The sequence below is a fragment of the Clavelina lepadiformis genome, chromosome 9, assembly GCF_947623445.1.
Source record: "Clavelina lepadiformis chromosome 9, kaClaLepa1.1, whole genome shotgun sequence".
Lineage (NCBI taxonomy): Eukaryota > Metazoa > Chordata > Ascidiacea > Aplousobranchia > Clavelinidae > Clavelina > Clavelina lepadiformis.
In genome coordinates this window covers 3,564,613-3,584,504 of record NC_135248.1, presented here as the reverse complement: position 1 = coordinate 3,584,504, position 19,892 = coordinate 3,564,613, and the positions used below count along the sequence as shown (strand labels likewise).

The following is a 19,892-nucleotide window of genomic DNA, read 5'->3' as shown; positions in this document are numbered from 1 at the left end:
GGTTTGAATCCTACGCACCGGCCTTGGTCGATAAGACGTTTAGATACATGGTCAGCAAAGCACGAGACGTCAGATGCGTGAGAATTTGCGTGGTATCTCCTACGCTTTGCTCACCCTAAGCTACAGCCCCTGAACCTCCTTCACAAAAAAAATTGGCGGGAACAAACCTGGAGCCATAAGTCCGCCAGCAGAGAATGACAAAATCAACTGAGCAGACATTTTAAAGAGTGGTACTTTAAGCACGATCGACTAGTACTAGACAATATTTATCGCAAAAAATGTTAAAAAAAAAACCAAAAAAAAAGACATAAGGAATTAAGCGTTTTTTTCGGTTTCATACTGAGTCGCTTTCGCTCTCGGTTCAGCAGTCAAGAAAGCTTTGTCATCCGTCGTCCTATTCGGCTTTGGAAAAGACTTTTCGTCAGCAGACAGTTTCTTCGTTGATTGACAGGGACCGCCACACATTCTGACGGGGAATGGCTGCTTCTTTCAAAAGTAGAGCTGGAGATTTCCCAATTCACGCAAGGCGAAGGAATGTTTATAAATAAGTTCAATTTCTACTTATTAAAAGTGTTCTTTAAATATACTAGTATGTTAGAATGACCGCGCAACACCTTCCTGTTATGCTTTCTCCTCAAGGGTTCTATTGCCAGAAATCTCTTTCTTTTTTTATTTACGGATTCGGTTGCGGCAGTTTTTTCGTTTGCTTCAACCTTGAATGTTCGACACCTTATTGGTTCTCATTTCCACACTGTTACCAAGTTTTGTAATGACTTTTTTGCTTTCGCAAAAATTGCTCTTTCAAATGTTTCTGCTGCAAAGGAATGGGCAACCAGTTCATTGGATAGAATTGGCATTTCGGCCGGTTTAGTTTTTCACTTGGTATAACCAACGGGAGCGATATCGTTGGTGTCTTCATGGTTTGTTTGTTTCAAAAATGAATCAAAGGTGTTTGCAGACAACGGGAGGTCAGCATGGTCACACTCAAACCACTCCCAAGCATCTGCAGCTTCATCATTTGCAAGAATATTTTATTTTATCGGGCGCTACAACATAAAAAATGCGTTAATGAACATTTTAACTCGTGAAAAATTTAATTATGATATTTATATATAACTGTACGCCTACTTACGTGTGAAACAACCTGAGTAGAATAACCCTTGAAATATCAAAAAAAATATCAAAAAAATCTTTACGATCTTTAACAGGTTACGTTTGTAACTTACTTTCTTTGAATGCACATCTGATCTTATTTTCAGACAAATTGAAAACCTCGTCAATAGTAAAACAAAAGGCTAAACAACAAAAAATAGCTAAGAATCAACGCTACAATTAAACCTATAACAGTGATAACAATTCGGTTGTACATAGAGCCTGCCGTCGACTTCCGATAAATGTTCCTTACACGAAGCTTCGGTTTGAAGTTTGTAGTCATTAGTGTTACGTTTCTGCGTGGGTATATAGAAGAACGCTGACCTTCACGTAACAGGCCTTTGTTTAGGTATGCTTTTATGAAGATGAAGGAACGTTCACTGCTATTCGTCAACTATAGGCCTATAGTTTAATTGACAATCTTACAGTACGAGTTTTTCAACTTACTTCCTTAGGATCTTTCAGGAGTAGATGATCCCACGACTACCTTTTCAGTTATGTTTTCTCCACTCGTGAATATTTTTCCTTCATTTTCTTCCTCTTTTTATTTACGGTTTTTTTTGTAACAATTTTTTTTTGTTTGCTACAGCCTTGAATTTTCAACGCCTTATTGATTCTCATTTCCACATTAATAGCGTCTGTCCATTTTGGTGGCAATGTTCATTTTCTTGAGTAAAACTGCATAATTTCTGCATAAATTTCTCCTTTCTTCCCTTTTAGATTTTCGATAGTTCACCCTTGAAGCAAACAGCATTTTTTCTTTGGCAGCAGTTGGATGAAGTTGACGTTTCGGCTGGTTTGGTTTTGCACTAAGCAAAGAATTCTGACCAACACGAGCGATATTACTTGACAGAGGTTCGTTTGCATCAGAATTGAATCGAAGGTATTTGCAAACAACGTGAAGTCAGCATAGTCACACTCGACACAAGTCCAACCCCAGCAACTTTATCTTTTGCAAGAATGCTTTTATCTGACGGGCGCTGCAACATAGAAAATACGTTAATAACTTTCTCAGTCATCAACTGAATTGATTTAAGAGAACTTGCTGTTCAAACATGTTATTGTACACACATATTTCACATACAACATGTTATTGCTATGTGTTTGAAATAGAACTTTCCTAAAAATGACTTATCTTACAATATTTCTTGTGTGACCAGTCTTCAACGAGGTTACCACCATACTTTTCCCTCCTCATAATAGTCAATGACGAAAAATAAACGTTTTACAGTATAGTTTAAAAACTTCAAAATATTTTATCACATTTATGATGTTATCATTTGCATTCATTAATTGATATGCTTTGAAGATGAAGAACTTGGCCCAAAAGGTTTATTCAGTAACTAAAAACCCAATGGTAAATTTTTTTAACTTACTGAAAATTGTTTAGCCTACTTTTGTAAAATGTATATAATTATAATTATTCAATCATGTGGGTATGAACTGGACTGTGGATGTTTTGCATAAAGTGTGCAAGGTAATTTCAATAATAAATTCAAAATCAACAATAAATTTTATTGTAATTTACGATTTCAACACTGAAAGTTGTTCATTAGTAGTTTAAATTTGTACAAGGGTATTGTACAATCTACAATATTTACAAGTTTGAATATGTTGTACATACTGTACAGTTTTTTGAACGGTAACTGTCACAAAAACAGAAGTTCTAAAAAGCCAAAATGCACTGACGCATGTCGTGAATAGCAGCCTTTTAACCTACAAGAACTCAAGGCCAATTAAATTGAATAGTTAAGCATACAGCACTTCCGTAATTAGAGAAGTAGTAGTATCAGCCATGTTCAGTAGAATAATCTCTACTATTCCCACACATTGTGGTTGGAGAAATGTATGGAATATCAGATGATAATAGTTTCAGTTTTGTTAGAATTTGTGACATGAAGACAGCTTTCCCAGATACTTTGTCCAGAGAACCCCAGAGGACGGGGCAATCACATTCTTTTGATAGAATGGACACTTCCTCTGGTGATATGCTCCACTGACTTTCATCAGAAAAATTCAAACCTGCAAATACACACAATAAATAATTTCACAAAAAATAGACTCAAATTGGGCAAAAAAAACATGCAAATAGTGGAAAACATTTCAAAACTAAGTTGTAAACTCTGCGCTATTAATATACTTTAATTGACATCAATTAATAAATAAGGCTTATTACAATTAAACACATTACTTTAACTGTAAAAAAATGCAATAATTACATGAATCTTAATTCTTAACAATAGTTTAGCAAAAGCAGCTGTTAAGAAACAGAAACATGTTCAAGAAGAAAGTGGAATATTGAAACAACAGGCCATACCCACAAAAAGAAGTCTTCCCAAATAAAATTCTACCGGTAAAAATGTCAAGGACAACTTTGCTCTAGCAAGTGATTCTTTGTCGCACACGTCAATGAAAAAAACAACAAGTGAAATTTGAACAATATCATTCACTCCAGATCCTGTAAAAATATATTGAATGAGAAATTGTTAAAACATTTGTGTTGCAGACAAGTTAACAATATAACTTTATTTTCTCCAGGTGGGAAAGTTTCTTGTTTTGGGAAAGAAATCTCTACAGTAAAAAGAATCAAAAAGCATATAACAATGCAGTATAAGGACTTAAAATAACTTTCCGTTTAGTTTCCAAACTTTCCAGCTATGATTTTTCTTACCATCTACAGGCAGTTTGTCACTAGTATATACAATGATATGTTGCTGCCTCTCTTCAGCCTCTTTTAAAACTCCCATAGCAATTTCCTGAAGGTGTTCGCCAAAAGATCCAACAAGTAGCAATGATGGTGTCTCTCCAGCATTTGTTAAAGTAATTTTGCGTGGAAATGGCATTGTACCTACTTACAATTAGGTACTTTACAATAAAAAAACTTCTAAAAAAAGTTTAAAAGATCGATAGATTGAAAAAGTGCGCAAAAATAAAGCACATCTCCTTAATAAATTTACTTATATCTTCATTTAGTAACCTGAAAGTTAGATTCCATTTTTTTATTGAGCGATTTCTTTTATGACACCATACTTTATAACCAGCTTGTTCTAGGTCAATTTAGCACCAATGTGGCCTGCTATTCATTTCAATATAGTTAAGGCATATATTAAAATAATCCCTTTTAACTTTGTGCATATGTGTGCAAATACCAGGAAGTTCTTTTTTGTGTTAGCATTAAAGAACTGACTATTTTAAGTTTAAACTAGAGCTAAAGTGGATACAAACATTATAAATGCAGAAGCAGACAATTTCAGACATTTGTTACAGCATAATCATTGCGCTTTGCTGTATAGTATTTATTTTTAATCATTTTACAATGTGCTCCGGTTTTAACGCATCGTTTATTTCAATTCAAAGTCTAGCTTAATTGTCTTTTAATACGTACAACTATGTGCAACAACTACGTGAAGCATTGGGAAGCTATGTGCATTAACTATGTTCAGCTTTGTGCGACTTAAGTCAGAGGAGGTTGTAGTCCAGTTTAAACAGTTGGCAAAGTATACATATAAATTACCCAGAACTACTGAGAATAATTTTTACTCAAGGTTGGAAAATACGGTACAGTACTTTATGAGAAAAAGGTACATGCAAAGCCAGGAAGTTTGGCTTAAAAGCATGTTTTCATGGCCTAGGCTAGTGAGGCCACTATATTGAGGCCCACAAAAGTACTAAAAGATGAAGAGTAAAAATCAGATAACAAGTATTACCAGATAACAAGCCCTTTCTGAGTTACTGCCGCCATTTTTTTGGGGTGACAAGATTTTTTCGATCGTCTTTATTTTACAACAGAAATTGTCGACCCACTTTCATTCTTTTTTAAATCACAAGCGTTCTAGGCATGGGATTTTGAAGATTTCGCTCAAGTTAGCAGCATATGAATTCCTTTACGCGATATCTATCTTTCCTGTCTGGCTCGCAAATAGGACACGGTCTGCACAAACCTGCACAAGTTTACAATAGAGTGAACGCTTAGGCTTAGACCTAGTCAATAGATCAAATTACGATCCAACAAAGATTTAAACATACTGTGCTAAATAGGGAAACTCCCAAAAACAATAACAAATTTTTAAAAAAGTATACCAAAAATTTTATCGGTATTGTGTGTGAAGCTAAACCAAAGTTATCTGGTACGAAATCGTTGCAACCATTTTGAAAATTCTTATTTTTTTTCAGAATTGTTCAAATCATTTCGGAATTTATCTGATGAACAGATAGATTTCTATGTAACTTTACACATGATTCTCCGTATTTTCGGAAAAATTGCTTAGTAATGGATCTAGGTCTAGGCCGTAGACCAGTGGTTCCCAAACGTTTTCAGCTTGTTCCACACTAGAAAAAGTATAAAACGCTCGCAGCACACTTACAGGAGAGGAAAATTAATTCAAAAAAGTTTATTTTTACGTGTTTATTTATTTACAACTCTAGATCCTGCAGATTCTAGGGTCTGCAGAGGTGACGAACCCTGACGCAGACCACTTTGTCAGCTACAGCTGAGTAAGCGGCCCGCACAACTTTTTGTAACCTGTACAGTTTTGCGTAATAATTAGCACTCAAGTGTAACCGCTTTATTCGGCAGATTTTAGCTGCTCCTGCGGCCGCAAAAAATAAATCGGTTGAGTTCGGAAATTTATTGAAGACATACTGCTGCGACTCAATCGTGCTATCAGCTTTTGATATCTCATTGCGCAATGATTAGAAATAGGTCAAAGAAAGTGCAAGACTGCTGGTCTCCCCGAAATGCTTCGCCATGCAAGAGCGATTGTCAAACCGATTTGCGGGCGGCACAAAATTATTTTGCTGGTCGCGTGTTCGGACTCGGAGGCGGGGTCCTAACCGAAAGTTCGTCACCTCTGGTCTAATGGATCTAAGCATTAACTGGATAGATTGTTACCGTAGGATCAGAAGATACTAGGCGTGTAGATATTATCATCTAGGCCTATCTGCATTTGCTGCCTTATTTTGCAAAAAATTCTTTTAAAAAATTCAAAGTTATTTTTTTTTATTTACACTGACTTTTGTTTGGGCAAGTTGTCCTTTTAATTTGCGGAATGAGGAATCTGCAGAATGCTCAACAAATCTGTGAAAAGCGCCAAGGCACTGAATTGGCCTATTACGGTTGTGCAGAATAAACCCATTGCCCACTTACTGACTTACTGAAAGTGAAGAATTGTGAAATATCTCATTTTAATCTTTGTAGGTCTACAAATGATAATACATACTGAATCTTAAGTGCAAGCGTAGGTCTATAATTTAAACATAAATTAGTAGCATACCCTTGTCCTATACAAAGTCAGACTGTTACAAAGAGACTTGTGAATGTAGCCCTGATGTGGTTACGCATTGATGAGCTCTTATGGTGCTTAACTTTAAAATCACCAATTTTCCATGAATGGAACCTAAAAGATAACGGTATCATATAAGCTATTAGGCCTAGTGGAAAGTGTGGCACCTTCACGCATGAGATTCATTATCATGCACGCCGATTTATAATCAATAAACGAAGAAAAGCTTGTTGTTTGCCCAACTGGAAAGCATGGCAACCAGACTATAGGCCTAGAGTGTGGCAGCCAGCAGAAGCACATCTGGTATTGCACACTGGGGAAAGGAGAAATCTCTCTAAAAAATTTAAGTAACAACCACTTTTTTCTCTGTTTTTTACTGTAAAAACTTGTCCCTTGACTATGACATGGTGGAAAGTATTGCAGCTGCACACAGAAGGTTCATCAACATGCACGCCGAATTGCTTCTGCACCCCTGAGATCTCGGCAAAAACTGCCATGCTCTGCGGTTTGGCATGGCTGGTTTCAACCACAACTGTAACAAATAACATACTTTTTGTATGTTTATTTTAAATGGACAATGAAGCAATCAATTTTTGCTTGTTTGTTTATTATAAATTGCTGTGTGAACTAAAAAAGTTCAGAGTGCAGGTTTATATTCGTACGTGCAGGTGCTACACTTTCCACTATGAGTTATTCGATCACCAACTTACAATAAAAAAACAAAAAATTATGGCTTTAGTGCACGCCATCATACCAAGATTTGCATTTTTGCGCACTTGATTTAATACACGATTTTTTACACATGCGTTTTTGCACACTCACATATAATGAAAGTTTAATGTCAGTCAAAAGCGTTTTAATTTTTTCGATGGTTGTGAAATTTCAACAACACTTCATAATAGAGCGTTTACTGCTTTTAACGCTCTGCATTTCCGTCGATGATTTTCCTGCAAAACATTTTTGTCCTGAAATTCCTCTTCTAATTGGCTCATACACTGTCACCAAATAACTATCATATCAGCCTTTGCATTAATAGAAAATGTGCCTATATGCATCGAAGTGTTAAATATTGGCCGGAATAAATTGGTTGATCCCTACATTGTGCATTATTATATGGAGACATATTTTTCTTTGGTTTATTTATTTGTTTTTTTGTGGCTATGCCTGGATTTAGTTTGATTTGATTCACCAGTATCACTGATTCACTGAATAGAAAAAGCACCATTAATGCTTTGACCAAAGGTATTCCAATGACAACAAAACACCCGCTTCACATTATTTCATGTTTGGCATTCTGACAACTACGCTGCCAAGTTACCTATGATTATTTTGTAATTCCCCACTTATTGTACCGTGGTATATTAGTGTTCACTTTTCTTGAGCTGTTAATATTGCAGCCATCTGTTCTGTCTTTTCTCACTTTATCTTTAAACAAAATGCTTTTTTAACTTAAAACTTTTATCTGATTGATTGTATGCATGTGATTAGCCTATCCAATAAGTGCAATTCTGTAAAGTTACTTAACTGTTTTATTTCCTGTGCAGTGTTAGTGAACATCATACATTTAAAAATCTGATATAGTTAATTATGTTTGGAATGAACATGTTCGATGAGTTTGGAATGATGGGCGGCCCAAGGGCAAATCGATTCAGCAACAAATATAGGTGCTACTCGAGCAGTTTTGGGGCTCTTTCTGATACCAAAAGTGAAGATATTAAAAAGGGAGGAAAAATTATCATGCCTCCTTCTGCCCTGGATCAGCTTAGCCGCCTAAATATATCTTATCCAATGTTGTTTAAATTGACTAACATAAACACAGCCAATGAACGTTCAACACATTGTGGTGTCCTTGAATTTGTAGCTGAAGAAGGTGTGATATTTTTGCCGTACTGGATGATGCAGAATCTATTGCTTTCAGAAGGAGATCTTGTTCATGTTGAAAATTGCACATTGCCTATAGCAACATATGCTCGGTTTCAACCTCAGTCAAAAGACTTTCATGATATTTCAAATCCGAAAGCAGTTCTAGAGAATGCTCTTCGTAACTTTGCGTGTCTCACAAAGGGGGATGTTATTGCAATCCAGTACAACAACCGTCAGTATGAACTATGCGTGCTAGAAGTGAAACCCCAAACAGCTGTTTGTATTATCGAATGTGACATCAGCCTGGAATTTGATGCTCCTGTTGGCTATGAGCCACCAGCACCGAAAAAAGCAGAGGAAGCGTTTTCAGTTGGAACTCCAGATATGAAGAAAGCAATCGAAGAGTACATGAAAGAAAACACCACATTTTCACCATTCGAAGGTGCTGGCAACCGACTGGATGGCAAAAAGAAAAAAGTTAAAGCCAAAAAAACAGAGTTGGACATGTCATCGATTAAAAGGGGAATACCAAACTATAAATGGAAGTTTGGCAGCTTAACATACATTAGGAACAATTTTCCAAAAAAGGAACCTGAAGCTGGCCCATCAACCGATTTTGAGGCCTTTTCTGGACAAGGCCAAAGTCTGAGAAATAAAAGGAAAAAATGAAGTGAATAATTGTAAAACAAAATGGTTAAACACTGTTTTAAAATAATCAATTTAGCAAAAACGAAGTTTGCTGCAGTCTGAATGATACTTTGTATTTGGGAAATTTTGTCATGTATGTTGATTGCTAGTAATGCATCAACAAGTCTTTACAATTCCCCAACTTTGCATAAATAAAATAGCTTTAGATTTAAGAATGTTTTATTGTTATTCATTTTATATTTCATTGAGTGTTTTGCATATGCTGAAATATGTGGTTTCGGTTTTAACATTGTATGGTGTCATGTTTAATGTTTTCTTATGTGATGTCTGCTTATTTTCTGTGGGCTTGTAATGAATTGTCGAATAGATTTGTAAGTGTTAAATAGCAAAATCCAAGGCTTTAGCTCTTCACAAGTAAATTATGCTATGTAGCACAGATTGCTCAAAGGCACAATTAATGAACAGACATTGTTACAAATCTCAGCGTGATGTCCAAATTCATGTTTACGCAAACACTTGGAAATTCTGCTTGAGTAATGATATGACATTTATTTATACGTTTATATTTCAGCTTTATGTACAGGTTCATATTACTTCATATATCATTTTGACAGTATAGCTTTGTTGCTTGCCAGTTTGCTCAAGACAAAGCGATGATACTGCAAAATGATTGCAGTAATGCCGACTAACTGGTAAGTAAATATTTTTGCTGATACTGTAGATTGCTAGCATTGCACTGATTTAGTGTCTCATATTTAGCAGTACTGATTGCTCTTAAAGAATAGGTTGTAGGTAATCTAGTTAATGATTAATATTGTTAGATGCTTTAACGCAAATTATTTGCTTTGCTCACTATATTGAGTAGACATAATTTAGCAGATATCTTTTTAGTTATAGGTCTGATTATGTTGTCTCTATCAGATAGTTACTCTTGAATAGACATGCTTTGTTAGTCTATTCAGTTCTTGCGATTTGGATTTACGCTGTAGACAGAAAAAGATAGCGCTACCCTAGTTTTTTGTACTTGCTGAAAATGCGCCACCTACTATCAGTTATCTTTGATTCCTATCAGGGTTGTTTTTAGTTTGTTAGGTTTTTGAAACTACACTTTTTGCTTCATGATGCGCAAAGTTTCCTTTAAGCAGACATTGCATGCACTCATGTGCATGGTATGGCTAAAGTGGTACTGGTATGTAATTTGTAGTAATTCTATCTTGACTTGACGTATTAATGTTACTTAAAACGCTTTCTTAAGCCTAGTGCTGTGTAGATTGAAACTTTAAATTTATGTACCACTATGTTTTGATGTTCTGTTCTTACATTTCACAAAATGCTGATTAACCATAAATTTATATGACATGTGCCGGTATTACATTAATGATGAGTGGCCTTTGTTTGGAGAAATGTGTTGTAAAGTTTTTCAAACTTTTAACTTCAGTAATTTGGTTGTTTCTGTGCTTTCATGTTTTTGTTTACTTTATCTGAACACTGTGTTTTGGTAAAATATCATGTGGTGCATGAAGAATATTATACAGTATGATATTTGTATACTGGTATTATATGCACCGAACTTCTAGATTACCAATAAAATTAAGTTAAAGTCAAAAGTTCTGTTATGTGTCCGTGGCTTTTTATATAAATATAAGACAGTGGTTCTTAAACTGGGGGGCAGGTAACATTCATAAAGGGGGCGCGAGAGATGACAAACTGTCTATTATATGAGTTATGTCTAAACATGCTTTCTTGACTTTCGCTATAGGTTCATTTTTACTAAAATTTTAAAGTGTGTCACAATGGCAAGTGTATTTTTGAAATTTGGATTCTGAAATACGTCAATTGTTACCTCATGATACTTGCTATCTCCCCACATTGAAGTGTATTGTTTTCGTTTACTCATTCCGCACTACTAGCTCGACTAACTAACTGTTCTCTTGTGTTCTCTTTGTGCGGTGACCTGGTTTTTCTCACAATGGAGGGCGGCGTAACAAGAAAAACTTTTACAAATGTATCACTTGTAGAAATACTTAATTTACACTAAATGCATTTTCTTTAGTTTTACAATTATGATGTATACAGGAAGCCAGATGTTTTTGCTACTAACATGTAAAAATCCGGTCAGTTTACGACGTATAATTTTCGAGTTATTAACGATTGAAAATTTGTGTGCAGTGTCGGCCACACATAGTTAAAATAGTGATGTCGCGCACCTGGTTTAAATAGGGTGAAACCAACGTCAGCCAATATTAAAACCGTAAAATGAAGTAAAACTTAGATTTAGTATTGATTTACTAACCAGGTATTTTAGTAATTAAACTAATTGTATTGACACAAAATGAGTAGAAAAAAGAGAAAGTATGACCAAAATTATCTGAAGTATGGCTTTATAGATACCACAGTGAACGGAAAAGTCGTACCGCAATGCGTGATATGCTTAGAAAAGCTAAGCAACGACGATTTTAGACCAAGTCGTTTGCAGCGTCATCTTCATGAATATAAAGACAAAACCTAGGAACAAATTTGACTGTGAAGCCGACCTAAGATGTGCATTATCTTCTACAAAGCCTTGAATTAAACGTTTGGTTTCCCAAAAACAACTGCATCCTTCACATTAATAAAAGTTAATTGAAAATAAATTATTGTTTTGTTTAATGCTTTTTTATTTTGCAATAGGGTGGGACGCGGATTTTTTAGGTACCGTCAAAGGGGGCGTGTGCCAAAAAGTTTAAGAACCCCTGGTCTAAGGGGATTAGGTGTCCCGTTGATTTTGTTGATATTATGTATTTGATTAACCAAAATAGCTAAAGATACTATACAAAAATGGTTGAAAAACTATGCCGATATTCACATGACAAATCATGAACATGAAATAAACTCACTGACGGCAAATACTTTCTACTGAATAGTTACGCTTTTTATGTAAAGAAGATACTGTAAAAAAATCGATAATGCAGGTCAACTAATACGGAATCTAACACTTCATTCGCAAAGTACAAGGCAACAATGCAATTACTTTGGCCATTGCTAATAAATCTGCAATTAATTTTGTCAGCTATTTTTTTGCACCTCATTGTCAGAAAGTAATCAATTCAAAAATGAAAAAAATTAAGCATAAGTAAATATGATTGTGTTCATTATGTACATTTTCCACAATTTTTAATTAAAGCTTCGATACTGCTTCTGTTTTTTTGCTGTGTAACTAGTTATTGTGAGGTAGAAATAAATAAAATGTGTGAAAATTTTATTCTGTATGACTGTGATACTGGCTCTGATGATGCCATTGCATTAATGATGCTACTCGGGCAATCACACAAAGCAAAAGCAGTTGGTATAACTTGTGTTGGAGGAAACACCAAGTTGGATAATGTTGTCATGAACAATCTGAGAATTTTAAAGCTTTATAATCAACTAGGAAATGTAAGATATTTTTTATAAATTTCTTTCACTTATCTCCTAGCAATTGCTAAATGTAAACCCTACAAGCTAAACCAAATAGGCTATAACAGGCACAGTTGTTACATTTGTTATAATATCTGTTGGTATTTAAGTCATTATACTTCATAGATTCCAGTGTATAAAGGATGCCCAGATCCACTTATTTCAATCCATCCATCACAGAAAAAATCAGCTTCCAATGTACATGGTGATGATGGCATGGGAGGCCAACCGGATTTTTATCCAGAAGCTTCTCATAATTTGTTAGACTTTTTAGAGGTGGCATTCTAATTTTTATGTACATTTAGTTGAATTTAAAATGCAGCTAAACCGTGTCCAGCATTATCATTTTTTTAAATCAAATATCTATAATTTTAATTAACTGGAACTTTCATGTGAAGCTTAATAAGTTTTAATTGTAAAATGTAAGATAAAACTGTTGTTGCGGTTGTTACTGAAGCAAGGTTAACTGGTTTAACAAGCACTGTGGTTATCCTGTCAACAAGATTTATTGATAAAGTCATTTTGCACAGGAAGATCACGCTGTTAATGGAATTATCGAGCTTTCAAAGCAGTATGCAGGCAAACTAAAAGTACGAAAACGTGTTTCTTGATAAAATTTCAGACCGGGATTTTATTGGATAGGCTTAAGAAGAAAAGTTGGTTGAAAGTCGTACAATTCACCATTCGTTGGTTGCAACTGTTAATATTTTATTTTTTGACAGATAGTTGCTACAGGCCCTTTAACAAACCTTGCCTTGGCAGTAAAGCTAGATCCTGATCTACCTAATAGACTTGATGCATTATATGTGATGGGTGGAACTCGCTATGCAAGAGGCAAGAGCAAAAACCAAATTATTTTAGTTTGTGCATTCACATGCTCTTTTTTTCATGTGTATGAAGCGATTATTGTCTTTATATCCAGGAAATTGGACCCCCGCTGCCGAATTCAACTTTTGTATTGACCCCGAGGCAGCATTTATTACTCTGGATTCTTTTTCACCCAAGTGTCCTACACATTTAATAAACTATGAATACACTCTTGATAACCCCCTTCCATGGCATTTGTTTGATGATCTTTTTGCTGGAAAACAAAACGATAGAAAGAAATTTGCATGTGTAAGGACATAACTCAAGATTGACATGTTTACTATTTGATAACATAGCTTGGTTTTGTTGGGTAATGCTGTTTGGTTTTGCTTATTTGTTGTTTTTCTTTCACATAATCTATTTTAATCTGGTCATACCACATTTGATTTGATTGGCTTTGTGTTATTTTTTTCTATAGGGTTCTTATTTTGTCCTTTTTGTAATGCATGTTGACAGTCTTTTTTATTTCAGATGGTCACAAATCAACTGAATAAGTTTTCAAGGAATAAGGGTAGGGATGGATCTGATGGAATGGTATTCTGTGATGTTTACGCCATGTCCATTGCTCTTGACTCCAGCATTGGTTTAAAACCGAAACAAATTAAAGTTACCATTGAACTTGGAGGACACCACGCTCGTGGACATGTGGTTGTTGACTATTGTAATAAGTCGGACAATTTCAGCACGATTACTGTTTATGATTCATTTGATTTTGAAAAATATCACAATCTTTTGAAGGAAACGTTTCAGTAGAACAGAGTTTAATTGTAGATAACATATAAGGTATATAATCTGTCGATATCATTTATTGTATTTTTGCTTAAGTGGTCCTGTGTGTCAACTCATAAGTATTTTTATGTCAACATCGAAAATTAGTGTTAGGAATTATAAACTACAGCATTAAATTTTTGCTGTGTTCGAATTGTTTACTTACTGGTTAAATATTTTTAAATACTGAAAGAATATTCGCCTTCCATTTTCCAGGTAATTATATGCAAAAGCAATATCTAAAATGTGTGAAAATTATATTCTGTTTGACTGTGATACTGGCTCTGATGATGCCATTGCATTAATGATGCTACTCGGGCAATCACACAAAGCAAAAGCAGTTGGTATAACTTGTGTTGGAGGAAACACCAAGTTGGATAACGTTGTCATGAACAATCTGAGAGTTTTAAAGCTTTATAATCAGTTGGGAAAGGTAGCGTTGTTATTAATTACAGTATTAAATGAATGATTCTTAATAAATACTTAAAAGCAAGCACAGCACAATGACTATCGCCAGTGGTGTCATATTGCTAGTTAAAAAGATGAATGCTTTCTGGCAAATGATTCTTTGTTGTTCAAGCACCAGTTGTCGATTTTTTTCTAAAGAACACAAATTTGTTGGGTTTTTGTATATCCCCTGCCTTGAAACACACAACCACTCTTCTATATTCTATAGGTTCCGGTATATAAAGGATGCTCACAGCCACTTGTTTCTATCCACCCATCACAGGCAACAGAGAATTCGAGTGTACATGGGGAGGATGGCATGGGTGGACGTCCGGATTTTTTTCCTGAGGCTTCTTTGGATTTATTGGATTTTGTAGAGGTAGCGATGCTTTGTTGGATTTTATGGCAGAGTCTAAAGATACTGTCCAAACCTTACTTTTACTGTATTTTCGCTGTGTATTATGACCAATGTCTTTTTTGTTTAGTGTTGAAAAGTACACAACCATTACTTTTTTAGTGCATTTGTGAGGAATTTTATTTTTAAAATGTCAATTGATTAAAATTTCTCATATTTATCTGAAACCTTACATGCATGAATAAGGTAAGGTGTCTTTAAGTTTTTATAACATTCTCCTAAAGATAACTTTTTATGGCAGGAGGATCATGCTGTTAATGGAATTATCAAGCTCTCTAAAAAGTATACAGGAAAATTAAAAGTCAGTGAAATGTAGTGAATGTGCCCACAAAGTTGTCATTGAGGAATGATAAATCCAAACCGCACATGGTTCGTTGCTGAACTGTTTATAGTTTTTTCTCCAGTTGTTGGAAGAGTTTGTTGTTTTATTTATAGATAGTTGCTACAGGCCCTTTGACAAACATAGCAATGGCAGTAAAATTAGATCCTGAATTACCAAGCAGACTTGTTGGGATTTATATAATGGGTGGAACACGCTTTGCTCAAGGCAAGAATTAAACAATAATAATTAATTATAGTAATGAACAACAATGACATCTAAACCTTTTCCAACTGCGTTTTATTGGATGCACAGCTTTGACATACAGCTGTGCAATGTAAACATTCTTTTATAGGAAACTGTACTCCTGCAGCAGAATTTAATTTTTGTATGGACCCAGAAGCAGTGTTTATTACTCTGGATTCTTTTTCACACAAATGTCCTATACATTTGGTTAACTGGGAATACACGTTGGAAAATTCACTCCCTTGGAATTATTTTGATGATCTATTTTCGGGAGACCAAAATGACAGAAAGAAATTTGCTCACGTAAGTATGCTTTCTATGGACAGTACCACACGTATATTTGTTTTATTAGCTATAGTATGTAATTGATTGAACGTAATTTCCCAGTTCATTTGCAATTAACGCATTCTTGACGAGTTGCTTTGTATGATAGATGGTGACAAGGCCACTGGATGTGTTTTCACGAGACACTGATAGAGACTGTAGTGGGGGAATGGTACTCTGTGATGCCTACGCCATGTCCATTGCTCTTGACTCCAGCATTGGTTTGAAACCGAAACAAATTAAAGTTACCATTGAACTTGGAGGACACCACGCTCGTGGACATGTGGTTGTTGACTATTGTAATAAGTCGGACAATTTCAGCACGATTACTGTTTATGATTCATTTGATTTTGAAAAATATCACAATCTTTTGAAGGAAACGTTTCAGTAGAACAGATTTTTAACATGGAGGAATTTTAAAATATACGCAATGCCGATATTATTAAACGTCAACTTCTCTTTATTTGGCCACTTTGGTTACACCTGATTTTCTTCAAATTAAGAAGAAAAATGAGCTTTTCTGAATATTGGAGAGATATGCGTCAAGTGGCTGAAATGCCTATCTTTACTATTATACAGTAAAAGGGTAGCGGGTAGGCAATGAAAACGTCCAAAAAAGTAACCCTTAGGCCCAGAAAAGGATCATTTAAGTGTAAAAAATATTCAAAATAAAAGATAAGCACATAGAGCAACCAACTCTATAACCCTTCATTACTGCAGTCAACTTAAAACTCTGCATCATGTCAATAGGCTCAATAGGTAGTGAATTTGTCTTACCTTATTTCCAATAATACAGTAGCATTATTATATCATTATTACGCCATGGTCACTCAAAATGTATGCTTGTCATTTTTTGAATTGAACAGCTATGTTTGTCCAGTTAAACAATGGAATGATGTGTGTTATGCTAATTGTTGCTTTCTTGAGACATTTGTCCTGATGATCCTGTGGCCAAATAAAGTGGATTCGAATGTATATAAGCAGTATAATTTGAAATGATACATCAGTCAAATTTTCACTTGACACTTCAACTGTGGCAATAAATTGTTATTCGTCAATTATATACAGTGTTATTTTCGATTGTACTAAGTAGTCAGTGTGTTATCTCTATTTTTAAGTCAAATTGAAAAGGTTTTCTTTACAATTCTGAAATGATGAGCTGCTGCTGCATTCTATTCATCCGATTACGCATTCTTCAATATTAAAAATGTGTGCTACATGTTATTTCTTCTGTTTTCTGGTAGTTTACATGTGAAAGCATTATCTGTAATGTGTGAAAATTATAGTTTGTTTGATTGTGGTATTGGCTCTGACGAAGCCATTGCACTCAAGTCAGTCAGTGATCTACAATAACCCCACGAATACATTTGCAGTGGGCTAAATATAATAATAATAGTATAATTCTATAATTTCAAATGAAGTTCTTTCTGATTACCCAATGGTTCACCATGTCAGACAAAGAATAATGCTAATTAGATTAAATACAAAGCCCCTAAATTTTCTAATTTAGAGGCCATAACTAAGATTGCACGAGAATGTCTCAGAAAAGACTTGAAAAAACAAGTCATGCTGGTCATCTCCTGGCCTGGCGTCATGAAGAGAATTCTTTCCGATAATTTGCTATCACCTATTCCAATTATCGTATTCACCAATTGAGAAAAAGCAGTTGCCTAATCGGGACACAGCTTTTTTATACATGAGACAGTATCTTTAAAATTATGAATATACTAGCTAGTTATTTATGCAAAAACGAGCTGAGCATTAACCACTATAACCCAAATTTTTTCATCGGTTTTATTGCTTTCAGGTATCTTGTTTAAGGCGTAATTTTAACCAAATTTTGCGCATACAAGACAAAAACAACAAAAACTCCAATGAAAATCCTGCAGGAAATGTTACAGGAGAAAATTAGCAGCAGCATATTTTACGCCTAACCCAGAAAAAAGCTGCAAGTTTGCCAAAACTTTTTAGAAAAAGATTGCTAATGAAGTCAATGCTGTAAACTAGTCATGTGTAGGGTATCATGAAATCAAAGCAGTGGAATATAAAGGCCTACCATTTCGTAGGAGTGTATGTACAACGAAAATAAAGGCGACAGTACAAATGAACCGGGGCAGTTAGAATTGTCAAGTTAAGTGAGTACTAATCAATTGGACGACCGTCAGGCCCAAACTTGTGTACCTTGGCATTTGCCTTGATCCAGGGGTGAGCCATCACATCATCCAGTGGAAGTCTTTGCTTGGGGCTGATTTTCAGCAGGCGTTTGATCAGGTCACGTGCTCCATCTGAGACATGGGGTGGGAACTGGTACTGCAACGTTGTAATCCTCCGATACGTATCTTGGTTAGTTTGTGATTCAAACGGCGGCTTGCCAACCAAAAATTCATAGCACAGAATTCCGAGAGTCCAAAGATCGACATTCTCATCATGGTGTTTACCTACCACCATCTCAGGAGGTAGATAATCTAATGTTCCACAGAGAGTTTGCCTTTTTGATGAAGGTGCATGAACGGACCAGCCAAAATCAGCGATTTTTAGTTCGCCACGAAGACCCATCAGCAAGTTCTCTGGCTTGATATCCCGATGTATGACATTCTTGCTATGACAATACTTCAGTGCGTCGGCCAATTCTGCAATGTAAGTGGCAGTAGTTTCCTCTGAAAATCTTTGCTTTTTTTGGAGCTCCTTGTACATCTCACCACGTGGAGCATACTCAAGTATGAGATACACGCGGGTATCATCGTGGAAGTAGCCATAGAGCCTGAGGATGTGTGGGTGACGAAGATGTGACTGGATTTCTATCTCTCGGCGAAGCTGGTGCTCAACGTTGCTCTTCATCAGTTGAGATTTAAACAAAACTTTTAGAGCAACAATAAATTTGCTCTTCTTCTCACGTGCCAAATAAACGCTGCCAAACTTCCCACGGCCCAAAGGTTTGCCAATGTCAAAATTCTTTAGAGACCAATTGTCCATTTCTGATTTTCCGCCCGTTTTTTTAGCACTGCTTTCAGGCTGCTTGCTACTGCCTTCTGCAGTGGACTTTCCAGTCATTGGTGCTGGAGTTTTATTTTCATTATCAGCGGAATTCATTTCCACAAAAGTTATTGGGTAAAACAAAGTTAATAACATAAACTGAAAAAAAAATGACAAAATTACTTGACTTAGCGACAAAAGAGCATGCATTCTGGGACAGACAAAAAAGGTGCTAATAACCAAGGCAGCTTATGTGTACAATTTACACTTAAGGAAGAGGACGATATCAACAGCATTGCATCTACTTATGCATCAGCAGAGTTTGATAACTTATTTAACTACAGACTTATTGCAGTACTGCAGGTAATCTAAACAGGAAAATTTGTTTTTTGTACAATATAAATGTCAAACCCTACTTTTGTTTAAGATTTTAACAAAATTGGCGTGGTTTGCATTGAAAGTATCCCTAATTAAGTCAGCCAGTAATATGCTTTACCAGGTTTTAAAGTGTGTACCAGCATTCACACATCAAAGCAATTTGACAAAACTATTTCATTTGATATTTGTTGCAGATATAGAACAGACTATATATAATGCATCATTTACAAGACCATTGACATGAACTTTCGAACAATACCTGTTCCGGTATCGTCAAAAAGCACCATACTTTGCAATCCATTGCACCAAGACGTGATTTTCTCCATACAACGCAGGGGTTGACAGGCTTATTACTCTCGTTTGGGATGAAAACAAAGAACTCCGGTGGCTCAAGTGTGGAAAGCGCGGCAGTTACACACAAAATTTATCAATGTGCACACCAAATTATATCTTCTTTCCGATTTATAATAAATAAAGCCAGTCATTTCAACTTGTTTGAATGCCGACTTATAATAAATAAAAGAAAAATTGAGGTTTCAGTGCACAATTTCTCTTCGAAAACTGTCATACCTTCTAGTCAGTATAGTCAGGTAGCTTTGCCTAGAGGTTAAGCTTAAAGGTAAGCATTTGGGCCTCATGCAGTATGATGCCGGTATGTAGCCAATTTTATGGCAGAATTTGCCGAGAAATTGGCGAAGGTCTGCAGGTGTGTAACAGCTGGCCAAGTGTACACTTATGCAATCTTTCTCATACAGTCATAGCCTAGCCCGTATAC

General features: G+C 35.5%; 5 protein-coding genes across 7 annotated transcripts; 3 read left to right on the top strand and 2 right to left on the bottom strand.

The window, feature by feature from the left end:
* Window positions 1-2,646: 2,646 nt before the first annotated feature.
* Window positions 2,647-5,214, bottom strand: LOC143470361 (centromere protein M-like). 2 transcript variants are annotated; one of them, XM_076968430.1, is made up of 4 exons: window positions 4,130-5,214; window positions 3,824-4,000; window positions 3,470-3,610; window positions 2,647-3,174 (listed from the first exon to the last, which is right to left on the bottom strand). In XM_076968430.1, the coding sequence occupies exons 2-4, from the start codon at window positions 3,993-3,995 to the stop codon at window positions 2,942-2,944; spliced, it is 546 nt and encodes a 181-aa protein (XP_076824545.1). In that variant the 5' UTR covers window positions 3,996-4,000; window positions 4,130-5,214; the 3' UTR covers window positions 2,647-2,941. The 2 variants fall into 2 exon arrangements, with proteins under 2 accessions (XP_076824545.1, XP_076824543.1); XM_076968428.1 differs by lacking the exon at window positions 4,130-5,214 and having other exon boundaries at window positions 3,824-4,108.
* Window positions 5,215-5,458: 244 nt separating this feature from the next.
* LOC143470358 (ubiquitin recognition factor in ER-associated degradation protein 1-like) lies at window positions 5,459-9,516 on the top strand. Its single transcript, XM_076968425.1, has one exon. The coding sequence runs from the start codon at window positions 8,022-8,024 to the stop codon at window positions 8,964-8,966; it is 945 nt and encodes a 314-aa protein (XP_076824540.1). The 5' UTR covers window positions 5,459-8,021; the 3' UTR covers window positions 8,967-9,516.
* An 11-nt stretch (window positions 9,517-9,527) lies between these two features.
* On the top strand, window positions 9,528-14,231 carry LOC143470356 (pyrimidine-specific ribonucleoside hydrolase RihB-like). The gene is made up of 7 exons (XM_076968422.1): window positions 9,528-9,637; window positions 12,146-12,359; window positions 12,507-12,656; window positions 12,911-12,970; window positions 13,103-13,214; window positions 13,303-13,496; window positions 13,719-14,231. The coding sequence occupies exons 1-7, from the start codon at window positions 9,612-9,614 to the stop codon at window positions 13,998-14,000; spliced, it is 1,038 nt and encodes a 345-aa protein (XP_076824537.1). The 5' UTR covers window positions 9,528-9,611; the 3' UTR covers window positions 14,001-14,231.
* LOC143470357 (inosine-uridine preferring nucleoside hydrolase-like) lies at window positions 13,752-16,990 on the top strand. 2 transcript variants are annotated; one of them, XM_076968423.1, is made up of 7 exons: window positions 13,752-13,892; window positions 14,232-14,448; window positions 14,692-14,841; window positions 15,119-15,178; window positions 15,313-15,424; window positions 15,552-15,745; window positions 15,876-16,990. In XM_076968423.1, exons 2-7 carry the CDS (start codon window positions 14,260-14,262, stop codon window positions 16,155-16,157), a joined length of 987 nt encoding a protein of 328 aa, XP_076824538.1. In that variant the 5' UTR covers window positions 13,752-13,892; window positions 14,232-14,259; the 3' UTR covers window positions 16,158-16,990. The 2 variants fall into 2 exon arrangements, with proteins under 2 accessions (XP_076824538.1, XP_076824539.1); XM_076968424.1 differs by lacking the exon at window positions 13,752-13,892 and adding an exon at window positions 13,900-14,030.
* A 552-nt stretch (window positions 16,991-17,542) lies between these two features.
* Window positions 17,543-18,927, bottom strand: LOC143470355 (aurora kinase C-like). The gene has a single exon (XM_076968421.1). It carries the CDS (start codon window positions 18,893-18,895, stop codon window positions 17,909-17,911), a length of 987 nt encoding a protein of 328 aa, XP_076824536.1. The 5' UTR covers window positions 18,896-18,927; the 3' UTR covers window positions 17,543-17,908.
* Window positions 18,928-19,892: the final 965 nt, after the last annotated feature.